The 12,233-nt window shown below is 32.1% G+C and overlaps 2 protein-coding genes across 4 annotated transcripts; one reads left to right on the top strand and one right to left on the bottom strand.

Moving 5' to 3' along the window:
* The first annotated feature begins 823 nt into the window (after nucleotides 1-823).
* On the top strand, nucleotides 824-4,272 carry LOC128879674 (probable ATP-dependent RNA helicase DDX27). Its single transcript, XM_054129044.1, has 13 exons — nucleotides 824-1,017; nucleotides 1,137-1,319; nucleotides 1,480-1,567; nucleotides 1,628-1,773; nucleotides 1,861-2,166; nucleotides 2,256-2,383; nucleotides 2,458-2,655; nucleotides 2,724-2,868; nucleotides 2,962-3,143; nucleotides 3,217-3,548; nucleotides 3,624-3,875; nucleotides 3,956-4,037; nucleotides 4,125-4,272. The coding sequence occupies exons 1-13, from the start codon at nucleotides 931-933 to the stop codon at nucleotides 4,216-4,218; spliced, it is 2,223 nt and encodes a 740-aa protein (XP_053985019.1). The 5' UTR covers nucleotides 824-930; the 3' UTR covers nucleotides 4,219-4,272.
* Nucleotides 4,273-6,321: 2,049 nt separating this feature from the next.
* Nucleotides 6,322-12,233, bottom strand: LOC128879673 (sister chromatid cohesion protein PDS5 homolog B). 3 transcript variants are annotated; one of them, XM_054129040.1, is made up of 12 exons: nucleotides 11,962-12,233; nucleotides 11,131-11,285; nucleotides 10,852-11,046; nucleotides 10,550-10,740; nucleotides 10,261-10,468; nucleotides 8,123-10,159; nucleotides 7,792-8,038; nucleotides 7,443-7,690; nucleotides 7,072-7,368; nucleotides 6,668-6,703; nucleotides 6,508-6,558; nucleotides 6,322-6,432 (listed from the first exon to the last, which is right to left on the bottom strand). In XM_054129040.1, exons 2-12 carry the CDS (start codon nucleotides 11,209-11,211, stop codon nucleotides 6,376-6,378), a joined length of 3,648 nt encoding a protein of 1,215 aa, XP_053985015.1. In that variant the 5' UTR covers nucleotides 11,212-11,285; nucleotides 11,962-12,233; the 3' UTR covers nucleotides 6,322-6,375. The 3 variants fall into 3 exon arrangements, with proteins under 3 accessions (XP_053985015.1, XP_053985016.1, XP_053985018.1); XM_054129041.1 differs by having other exon boundaries at nucleotides 7,807-8,038; XM_054129043.1 differs by lacking the exon at nucleotides 6,668-6,703.

Here is a 12,233-nt window from a genome sequence, read left to right as displayed (position 1 = left end):
AGCTACAGTACGGGCTTTAGCAAACCCGAGGTACCCGAGCTAGAGATGAGAAGAGATGAGAAGTAAGAGATACTGTTAACAGTATCTGCAGTATAATGCAGGGGTCATGTAAGACGATGATAAAAAGAATGGAAATAAGCTAGTAATAAGTAAGCAGTAGTGTGATAACTTTGTATAATAAGTTACGCGCATGAACGAAGAATTTTGTAAGCTTGGATCAGAACCCTTGAAATTTTGCACTAGTGACGCCATCGGTGGCAAAGTGGCCAAGTTTGTAGTGAAAATAGTTCCCACTATTTACGCTAGATGGCGGTAACCAATCTAATTTAATAAATTATTCTTTACTTTCCATAAATGCATAATTAACACGACTCTTTGCTTCATAATACTGTAATGTAATGTATTATTTAACATGTCAAGTTTGTCACTTTAATGAGTAAATAATAATTATCGATCGTTTAGTTAGTGGCGCCATCGGTGGGAAAACGCACAAGTTTATAATGAAAATAGTTCGCACTGTTGCCGCTAGATGACGTCACTAAGTAAATGAACCAATAATTATTGCTGTATAAAATACCTATTGATAAAAATGATAATTGAAATAATAATATATCGTAGTGCTATAAAGCAAAGAATTATACCTAATAATCCATTTATGAAAAATGAATAATGTATTAAAATATAGCGCCATCTTGCAGAAAGGTTAGGAACTATTTTCACTACAAACTTGGGCATTTTCTCACCGATGACGCCACTTAGTACTTCGTACATATAATATAGTACGTAAAATAGTATTTCACTATATTCGTATACAATTTTGCAACATTCAGCGACTTATTATACATTATATGTATAGGTGCCATGTGCACTCTATCCACGTGGGTTTAGTATTGAAAGTTTAATGTGCCTTCGTATAACCTGTAATGTAAAATGGATAGTAATTGTGATTTAATTAAAACAATCGAAGACGATCAAGAAGTAACAGATTTTTCTGATAATTCTGATACGGAAGACGATGTGAGATATTGCCATACAAATCATAACATAATATTACAATGTTTTGTTTCTTCGAGCTAAACAAATATTTATTTATTACACTAATTCGTAGACACGTAAATGAATAGTTACTCTCGTAGTTTCAGCCCCGAAAACAGAAGAAAAAGCAAAAGAAGGATTTTGATAGCAACTTTCAATTCGTAAATGACATATCTGAATATAATAAGGACACATGGAATGATTTGAGCAAATATATTAAACGAAAAGCGAAAACAAAACTTGATGATAAAATCAAAAAGATTAGGAAAGGATCGGAGAATGAAGTAAGTAACTATGTTATCAATGTAATTTCATGTTTGAGTTTGTTAGGTTAGTTGTTGATTCGTTACTTTTGGAGGTTATCAGTGACAGCTATATATTTTTAAAAGTTGGTTTGAGAAAGCGTTCTGATATTTTAACATTTTATATATATTTTCCTTGCAGAATGAAATCAATGATTCCATTATAGATTCATCCGAAATTAAAATAGAAGACGATGAAATTTCTTTATCGGAAGATGAACTTAAAAAAGGTAATGATTTTATTGTACGATTTTAAATTGAATTGCACGTTAACGTATATTTTGTTGTAGATATATTTAAGACAAAAGAAAGGAAGAATAAGAAGAAAAAGACTGCCTATGAAAATGAGGAAGAAGCCATTAACTTTGAGGAGTATTCGAGTTCAGAACCATACGCAACATTTTACCAAATGAATTTGTCGCGTCCTTTATTGAAAGTACAATCCTATTACATATCAAATTACAGTTTTGTAACATTGCACTTTTTAGTTTTTTCTTATAATTTCTATGTATTCTTGTTAAAGGCCATAACAGCTATGAATTTTGTACACCCAACACCCATTCAAGCTGCTACTATTCCTGTTGCATTAATGGGTCGTGACATATGTGGCTGTGCTGCTACTGGTACTGGTAAAACTGCAGCTTACATGCTACCAACTCTAGAGAGGTTACTGTATAGACCTTTGGATGGTCCTGCTATTTCCCGAGTTCTTGTACTCGTACCAACGAGAGAACTTGGTGTCCAAGTGTATCAAGTTACAAAACAATTATCTCAGTTTACAACAGTTGAAGTAGGATTATCTGTTGGTGGCTTAGATGTGAAAGTTCAAGTGCGTAGTTATATCATAGTACAAACTTAAGTATCTATTAGTATTAAATTTATACATAGCTTCTATCAAATTTTTTACTATGTAATTAGGAAACTGTATTAAGGAAGAACCCAGATATTGTAATAGCTACGCCTGGCAGATTAATTGATCATTTAAAAAATACACCCACATTCTCGTTAGACAGTATCGAAGTACTCATTTTAGATGAAGCGGACAGGTAAATTGAAACATATACTTGATTTATAGTTGCTCTGTATTATATTGGAAGTAATTTTATTATCTACTTTTAAGGATGTTAGACGAGTACTTTGCAGAACAAATGAAATATATAGTGCAACAATGCTCTAGAAGTAGACAAACGATTTTATTTTCTGCTACCATGACCGAAGAAGTAAAAGACTTGGCTACCGTGTCTCTTGATAAACCTGTGAAAGTATTTGTAGATAGTAATCAAGATGTTGCCTTTAATTTACGCCAGGAATTTATTCGGTAAGTGAGATCGTAATTGGTGCTCTTGGTGACAATACACTGAAATAGTAAATTTTTGTTTAATATAGAATACGAAAAGAAAGGGAAGGAGATCGCGAGGCAATTTTAGCTGCTTTAATTTGTAGAACTTTTCACGATCATGCTATGGTTTTTGTTCAAACAAAGAAACAAGCTCATAGACTTCATATTCTATTAGGATTGTTGGGTGTGAAGGTACATGAAATATAACTTGTTTAATAAATATTCTACATAACCATTAATATATATTCTTAATAAGTTATGTGCCATCCATATTTCGCATCGTAGGTTGGAGAACTTCATGGTAATCTCACACAACCTCAACGTTTAGAAAATTTACGAAAATTTAAAGACGAAGAAATAGATATCTTACTAGCAACAGATGTTGCTGCAAGAGGTTTAGACATAAGTGGTGTTAAAACTGTAATTAATTTCGTTATGCCAGCTACCATGCAACATTATATTCATAGGTATAAAAGCCTAGTTTACGCGTATACTTTTATGCATTTTGTAGAAAATAAATACTCTTAATTTCTCTATCAGAGTTGGTCGAACAGCTAGAGCCGGTCGTGTTGGAGTGTCAGTATCATTGGCTGGTGAGCAAGAACGTTCGTTGGTTAAAGAGATTATTAAAAATGCAAAAAATCCAGTAAAAAATCGAATAATACCTCCCGATATAATCGAAAAATATAACAAAAAATTACAATCTCTTGAAGCTGACGTGGAGAACATATTGGAAGAAGAAAGAAATGAAAGAGAATTAGCCAAAATAGAAAATCAAGCAAATCGCGTCGAGAAATTACTTAAAAATGAAAGTGATAAAGGCGAGCAAAGAAGCTGGTTCCAAACTCAAAAGGAAAGGAAAGAAGAAAAGGGTTAGTATTCGAAATATTCGATCATTTCGGTAATTAATTATTCATATACATTGCTTTAATTTACATTGCTTTTAGAGAAACTATCATTAGTAGAAAAACAACCAAAAAATAAAGAGAAGAAAATCAGACATATAGGGCCTCCGAAAATCGGCGAAGAGAAGAAAAAGAAAGTATCAAAGGATCTTAAAAAAGAAACTGCAGAAGACAGAGCAGTGAAAGAATTAGAAAAAATTGCGGCGTTTCAAGCAAGATTAGCTAAAAAGAAAAATAAACAAAAGAAAATTCGAACAGTCATGGATGATGATAGATCTTTAGCTAATAGAAAAAGTATATTACAATACAATATTATTTTTAATTTTAATATTCAAGTATTTTTTTTTTCTCTTATGACATCGATTATATTTTAGCGTCGATAAAACGACCGAAGTCTTCGTTTGCTGCCGATTTAACTGATACGAGTAAGAAAGCTGTGAAAAGAATGCGTTACGAGTAAGTATATATTACTTTATTACATATAATAAAATATTACATATTCTAATATGTGGTATACAAGCAATTTTATTATACACATTTTAGAGCAAACACAAAACAAAATCAAAATAAAAGGAAAGGTGCACAGAATTTCAGCATAGGGAAGAAGGATAATAGAAAAGCTTTTAGAAAACGTTAAGATTAATTTGTATATCTGTAACTACCTAAATGTTATTAAATACATACGATTTTACTTAATTCGTTTTATTATAGAACCGTTACAATGCGTCACTTACGTCTCACAGATTGACAGATGAATAGCACTGATTAATTGGTTGGTTTTTTTTTTTTCATCGGAATATGTATATTTCATAATCTATAACCTGTTTGAAAAAATTGCAGTACTATGCAATGAAATACTATACTATGAATTGAAAAGCTATAAATTACTTAAAAAGAATTAAATAAAATTATGCCAATTACAAGTAGTAACGCTGCACTATTGATATTTAACAAAAAAGAAATTAATAATTTGCATTGTACTGTAATTTTAATGAAGAGGTAATAGGTATGTGTTAAATTCTATAATGTTTAGATAATAAGATCAAACATTCGTCGCCATTCACATTCACATTCACAATTCCCATTCGTATTTAGGTTTAATACATTTTAATTCTTACCGCTAATAATTCTAATGTTGAAAAAGGAAATTTTATAAAACCTAGGCCCATTTTAAATTACTTAAGAATTTCATTCATATTTGTATCCACTTTTCTAACCCCCGTAAGAGCAAAAAGTTAACAATTGAATTTGTATGAAATGTTAAATAAGTAATGTACTCTTAGAATTTCAAGTGTATTTTATTAGCAAAGAAAAGTATAAACTTAACGTTTACTCGAGGGTTCTTTTATTGTTGGTAATGATAATTGAATAAAACAACGTTTTGAAAGTAATTCATATTAACACACTGAATTTAAAATAAATGATGAGACATAAGTTAGATCGAGTTACAAGAACTATTCGTACACTTTGCATTACATTTTAAGTGCAGAAAAGTTTTTGGATACAAATTTGAATAGAAGCGATACGAAATTAGTTTATAATACATATACAATTAATGACAGTGATACAGGAATAACCGTCACGTACGAGCATGTTGAACTTCTTTAATGGATTATCATAATGATGATGCGTTCTCGTTACGTTTGCATAACAAAAGTTTTAACAAATAATGTTTATATTAATGCGCACTATTCGCACCATTTATATGTATACATGTATAGATACTATTGAAATATTCATAAGGTCACCTTGTTTGAAATAAGTTAATTATTAGAGGCCGTGCGCTGGCCAAATTTCAATTTAATTTAATTTTACAAATAAAACATAAACAGATAATTTTACGAGACAATATATGTCTTATTAGAAAACAGTGATCGTCAGAGCTGAATGATTTCTTTGATAGGATAATGATGATAATAATAATAGCAATAAGATAATAATAATAATATTAATTATAGTAGTGATGATAATCAAACGAATAGAAAGAAACAACTTTGGATCAGAAAGCCAATTGACACACATCCAGTTTATCTAAAACACAAGTGTTTATAGAAATCCAATAACGTTATGTTGTTCTCTTCTGCGTACAAAAACATAATGCATTCCATTTATCGTGACGTACCTTTTATAACGAAACTTCATATCAGTTACTCTTAATTAAAAACAAGAACTAAATCTGATAATACTACTATCATGGAGTACAGATTTTACTAGTTGTAAGTCGTTCGTTACAAACAGTACATTTTTTATGCAGTCTCTGTTACTTATCCGTGAAGAAAAATGCGCGTGAAATGGTACAAACATTTATATTCATTAATGCAAAAGTGAACAATACAACAATTGTCAGATAGTTCCCAAGGAAGAAAGACCTTTGATTATTACATTTTCCAATTGTGAAGGAATTGTAGTTTTGTATTATCGAATGTGCCACTGCTTTAATTAACATATAAGAGAAATTAAAACAAGAACGAGTTTACGTATCCTTTCATAATTAAAAGAAATACATTTCTCAAATGGTGTAAGATAATTAATTTTTAATTTGTTTCAACTCCACAAAATTTGTTCAGTCGTAAGCCTACACGTATTAATTATTCCACGTTAATGTATAATTATCTTAACATCTTACTGTCTAGACATACGCGAACGACAGGTTTATTAATTGTTGTACATAACCAAAATATTCTGTTTTCTAATTTGTAAGGTATTTTTAGATTCTTTAATTCTTATGATCATCACGTCCCTTAAGTCTTTCCCCTATTTCTAACATCCTCTTGGATACAGTTCGTGCACTTAATTATTTATTTACTTTATCCGATTCTCTTAATGCCCTCTTTGCTGGTGGTTCTTCGATCTGAAAAATTATATATACTCTTATATATAATACCAAAATAATGTATCCAAACAATTTGTAATCTTAATTATTTACCTCATCTTCTATACCAGGTAATTGAATTCTAGTTTCTGATGCTTCTGCTGGCTGTAAATAAAATCGAATGCATCGTAAACAATGTAAGTTATTATGAATTAATGGGTAATATATCAAACAATGCAAATTTTTATCCTCGTGAAATTTCAAATCGTTTTACCTGTGCATCAATGCATTCCACTTCTCCAATTTGCAGCTTGAAATTATATTATACATAAACATCTTTTAACGCTACTGTTTGCGAATTATTCGCTAATGTAAGTTTGTATTAATTATAATTACAAATATTTGAGTAGAATTAAAGAAAATAGGTTGTACGGTTAATCGTCCATTATTCGATACTAAAAACTTCAAAAACAATTTCTTTATTGACCCGAATTGACGATCATGTATTACTTTAATAATAATAAAGCCCTCAGGGACTGTAGCTATGTTTAATCGTAGCTATAGTACGGGTTTAGCAATTCCGAGGTACCCGAGCTATAAAAGGGCCAGTGGCCCCCAAAAGTGACGTTTATGTCAACGCAGAAATTGTTTATGAAACAATTATGTAACTTATCTTACCCTTGCATCAGTTTCATTTGGCCCAATACCGACTTCTTTCTGCTGTTTAGATTTAGCCCTGCGCTGTGGCCTTTCGCTAGCAGAATGTGTATTGTGAAGCGATCCTTTTCCTTTGGGAGTCAACATGTTTATTTGCATATCAGCAGGCAAATAATTCCTGATGTTACTTAACAGTTCATCTGCACGCTTGAAGTACATAGTAGGAATTCGTGTCTCGCTTGGGAACTCTTTCATATCGAAATTTGTTGTCTTAGTGTATATCACATTCATAGCTAAATCACAAACAGCCCACAGTTTCTGCGCACATGAAAAATAACGTGAATTTCTCGTATTTAATTTATAAATAGTAAGGCGTAGTTTAAAATGTTTACATAATTCATGACGTTATCTTCAGGCTTCAAAGCATCTTTATGGCTCTTCATTCGTTCTATGAGATTTTTATAAAAACCATAGCAATAGTATTCGTTTTTTGTTATAAGAGGTTCTAGTATAAACCATAAACATTGCTGTATTACTTTTAATTGAGTCGTCATCATATGGCTTGTGAATTCAGGATCGTGTGCAAGAATAGGGACAGCAAATACTAGCATATAATCAGGAAGAATATGAGGCAATTGACCTGCAATCATTATTTAATCGAGTAATTATTCCTCGATGTCATAATAATATTTTCAATCACAAAAAGAAACAATATCAAATAATATTTCGATAATGCCTTACTATTTAGTTTCTTACCCATGGCCCGCTCTACGGTACCCAAAGATAATGTCTTAACATAATCCCTCCTTTTGTTTATATCAGTTTGCATATAAGTTTTTAAAACACACTTTAGTCTTTTGTTTTGTTCTTTGCCTGCAAGGGCATAATAACCCATAAAATCTAATGGTAAGCATTTATTTGGGATTCCCCTTCCAAGTCCTTTATGTAATTTGCTACCAAAAGCCTCTCGTACTTGTGGGACTTCATCCTATAAATCAATGTCGATCATTTAAATATTTTTCTGGTATTAGAGCATTAATATTGTATTATTGGTGTAAAATAATTAACATACCATCATGAGTTGTGACAAGTTGTAGAACTGTTCCGCTGTAAATTGATCACCAACACCTTTTTGCTCGCATATCTTTAGCATCGAGCAACCAGCTTGTAATCGCAACCAACTCATCTCTGCTTTACTTAAACGACCTTGCTGTAATAGATCTCCTTTGTTTACTACAAATGCATTCAACATTCTAAAGGTTTTTTGCGCAGAGAGTACATCAGTCTTCAAGCCCAATAACCAGCGTGCCATACATTTCAAACCTTCTAATCTACAACGTGTCTCTTCGGGTAATTGATCTTCTCTGCACCAGTCTCTGTCGATTGTGTCAGAAGTTTGTTCACTGCTTTCCTTCACTAATAGCTCTTTGACTATTTTTCTGGACACCATATTTTTTATTTGTACTTGATATTTTTCTGGTAAATTATAAGCTATATGACCTAACGTGACTATAGATGTTCGATAATATTCGGATGTTGGTGTTAGAGTATTTTTAATTCTCTCAATAATTTCAGGGAAAATGGTATCATGAATATTGGTCATATTAACAAATAAACACCTAACGGCCTGTTTTGCTTGTTTCGGTGTTCCCGTTTCCGCAAAGTTCTTGCATATCGTAACCATGAGGTTCATAATATCTGGCGCTACATCACATAAAGGTTTGTATTTTCCTAAGAATGTGAAAATTGAAAGAACCAATGGTGCCACCATTTCATCCTCTAATTCCAGGAGATGAACAAGTTGCATCAAAATGTCATTATGAAGAAAGTGTGGACCAAATACGAACGAAAGCATCACAAGTAACCTTAAACCTTTTTCACCCGCATTATTTGGATTGAGTCCAACTTCTTCTATTACATTACCTCCTTTTAAACAATCTAATACATATCCGATTAAAACCCTAATCGCTTCTTCGTCTATCATGACAGAACTGACTCTTTCCAACAACATTTTTATCGTGTTGTAGTACAAATTTGTCATGACAGGTTGACCTAATTTTTTGAGAACCATACTTATAGTATCTGCACATTCTTTACAAGAAACATTTGGCTGAACTATTGTTTCCATTCCTTGCAACAATGCTGAATCCTTTCTCATATGATTACTAAATTTCTGTAAAAATTCTTGCACTTTCATAGGATCTGGCAGAAAACGAGATATCTGATGAATTTTGGCCACCACTTCGACACTGGCATCTGTCTTTTTTACAATTTCTAACCATTCCACTACTGCTCGTCGCACAGCGAGCTGATGTTTTTGCAATTCAACGAATGCTTTGGATGCATGGTCATCGATTGTACCTAATAAATGATATAATTTCTTCATCCTCTCGCTAGCTGGCAACTGATAAGGTACTAAACAAGTGTTTAGTAACCGCTCCACTAATAATCTATCCTCCATGCCTGCCATATAATAGCCATGTAATATTTTGTCTTTTATCCAAGTGACAGCCTTTTTTGTAGCTTGCGGTACATCTGCATCGTTTAGATGCTTCTTGTATATCATTGCCAATCCTGCCATTGCTTCCTTTCTGATTTTAAACTTTTTGTCCAAGGTTCTTTCTTTAACAAATTCGAGTAAGTCCTCGCTGTCCGATACAACTTCGAAATCCCTTCTGGCAGTGGTTACTATAGCCATAACAACTTCGTATCTAACGCTTTCGTCCGCGTCGTGTTGTCTCATTTTTAAGGTATCAGTAATATCCTTTCTTAATTCAGGATGGTTCAGTAAAAAATGCATCGAGTATTGTACACACTTTATACGAATCGATACGCTGATGTCGTTAAATCTTCCTAAAAATGCACGCCATAGCTGTGTATGTTGTACAGCCAACTGCGATCCCTTCTCAGAAAACATTCTGGCTAATAACGCCACGGCGCCTAATCTTTCCGTTTCAGAGGAAGATTTCAGTTTACACTCTAATTGTGGAAGGACGGACAGCAAGACGCTTGGACAAATGTGATTTAACTCGTAAATCAAATCATATACTTTCTTGCAAATTTGTAAGCTTTTCTCCTCTTTGCCCAAAATCAGTACATGATTAAAAAACTATAAATTTAATAACACGGAAAATATTACACCGTTACGTTTCTTTCCCTTATGTAATACATACAAAAACATACAGACAATCTCAATTTTATTCTACTTACTGCTTGAATATAAGGTTCCAATGTATCGCTACATTTAATTACTAGTTCCTTTGCAAGCAAATACGCGTTCTTTTTTTGTGTTTTGTTTGGTTCAACGATATTCATGAGTATAATGTCCAGAAGTTCATTGCTAACAATGTCTGATTCCGTAATAAGCGGGCACAAAACATCTAACATAAAACTTTTGACTTTCCCAGAATGTTCGTCGCTGCAATTGTAACGATTGCGAAACAATTTAGTACCCTCTGTTCATTTGTGAGCTTTATTCTACGTCTGTAATCATACTTACTTTACTATTCTAAACATAAGAGAAAAAAGTGCACAGAAGATTTCTTGGCAATCTTCTAATTCAAAGCACATATTAAACGATTTCACGTATGCTAAATTTTCCAAAAGGTAAAAATATCTTTTGAAAGCAGGATCTTTAGGATCTTTCAAGCCAGCCAATTGTTTAATTAAAAACAAGAATATCGTTTTAACCTACAACAATATAAAATTAATTTAATATCGGAGTAAACTTGAGGAAAAATCAAAATTTTGTGTACAAAATTTTGGAAAATTATAAGATACAATGAAATAACTTTTATTTACCTGTTCTGCATCTTTATATGGAGCTTCAGGGGCGTAAACCCTTAGAACATCGGCGATACAACACGCAATTAGGAGTTGTACATCTTTACTTTGATGCATTAGAAAATGTTCTTCTGCCAAATGTAACGCAAGGGGTATATACTGTTGATACATTCCTTCGTCTTGTCCCATTGCTTGTAACGTGTGAGCTAATGTCTGTTTAAAGAATTTAACGTAAGATCTTTTTACTTGTTCATGTTATTGTTTTATTCATTGGAAATTATTCTTTTTCAAATATACCTTTAATCGTCTAATCAGTTCATCTGGACCCAGATCTTCCGTAACAGATCTGCACCCTTGCGGGTAAATTATTTCTGACATAGTGTTTAATGAATGGTACAACGAAATATGAGAAACTTTATGTCCTTAAAATAATCTAGAATACTGTCCAAATTCTGTAATGTTATACATTCCGTTATCAGTTATCCTTTATCTTCTACAATATTATTTTTAATCGTTTACTCGATAAAAATATACTAATAACATAAGAAACATTATAATAAATTATTCCAAAGTACTTTTGAAACTTACATATTAACGCATATTTTAGAGTATATTATTAATACTTTATACACTGTCGGGCAAACAACTACACTACCAAATACGAAAATAAATCCTTATGCTACCATAGCAAAGAGTGAAATCTAACAAATGAATACCACATAAATAGAACAAAACAATAAGAATCAATGTTTATATTCATATTAGGTTAATAGCTTTCACAACTGTACACTATTGGAACTTCTGCATCGGTACGATAAACAGAAAATGGGAATTATTACATATGCATAACAAATACAAATCAAATAACATAAATATGACTTAAATTGACTCGGTAAAAGATCAAATTACACACTGATCTATTTAACTTTTGTTAGAATTTTGTATCAGTACTCCAAAGCAACATTATCGAGAAAAATATCGCGTAGGTTATGTCTACCGTTGGCGCATAAATACAAGAAAATGACGTAAACAGTACTACTATTTAAGACGCTTGGAAATACCAGCAATTTCAAAACGTACAATTCTAAATAAACGTAAGATATTATATCTGTTAAAAGAATGGATTACCTCAAGATATGCATAGGCACCACAAGGCCTGTGACACTCGGAATATCAATAAAGCAAATATATGTGATGGATACACGGCACTAGCTTAGTTTTTCGAATTCACACACTATCGCGATGTAATTTATTACTAAGTGCGATTATGACGCCTTCGACGTAATTTTCTGAATCTTTTGTAAATATTTGGCATGGTAAACTGATCAAAGTATCATCAAAAATGTAGCGAAACAGTTTTCGTAAACGGTTAAGCGTGTCAAAGGACGCAACAGTGCAAT

Source organism: Hylaeus volcanicus, chromosome 7 (genome assembly GCF_026283585.1).
Source record: "Hylaeus volcanicus isolate JK05 chromosome 7, UHH_iyHylVolc1.0_haploid, whole genome shotgun sequence".
Lineage (NCBI taxonomy): Eukaryota > Metazoa > Arthropoda > Insecta > Hymenoptera > Colletidae > Hylaeus > Hylaeus volcanicus.
Note: the sequence above shows the minus strand (reverse complement) of the source record. Positions and strands in the feature narration are given on the sequence as shown.

What these genes read in the sequence shown, in the direction of transcription:
- LOC128879673 (XM_054129040.1), bottom strand. Translation starts at nt 11,211, where the DNA reads ATGTCAGAAATAATTTACCCGCAAGGGTGCAGATCTGTTACGGAAGAT. An exon ending in TGGAACCTTATATTCAAGCA is followed by an intron (nt 10,160 to 10,260) that starts GTAAGTAGAATA and finishes TTAAATTTATAG; the next exon opens with TTTTTTAATCATGTACTGAT. An exon ending in TACCTGGTATAGAAGATGAG is followed by an intron (nt 6,433 to 6,507) that starts GTAAATAATTAA and finishes ATAATTTTTCAG; the next exon opens with ATCGAAGAACCACCAGCAAA.
- LOC128879674 (XM_054129044.1), top strand. Translation starts at nt 931, where the DNA reads ATGGATAGTAATTGTGATTTAATTAAAACAATCGAAGACGATCAAGAA. An exon ending in ATTCTGATACGGAAGACGAT is followed by an intron (nt 1,018 to 1,136) that starts GTGAGATATTGC and finishes TTACTCTCGTAG; the next exon opens with TTTCAGCCCCGAAAACAGAA. An exon ending in TAGGATTGTTGGGTGTGAAG is followed by an intron (nt 2,869 to 2,961) that starts GTACATGAAATA and finishes TTCGCATCGTAG; the next exon opens with GTTGGAGAACTTCATGGTAA.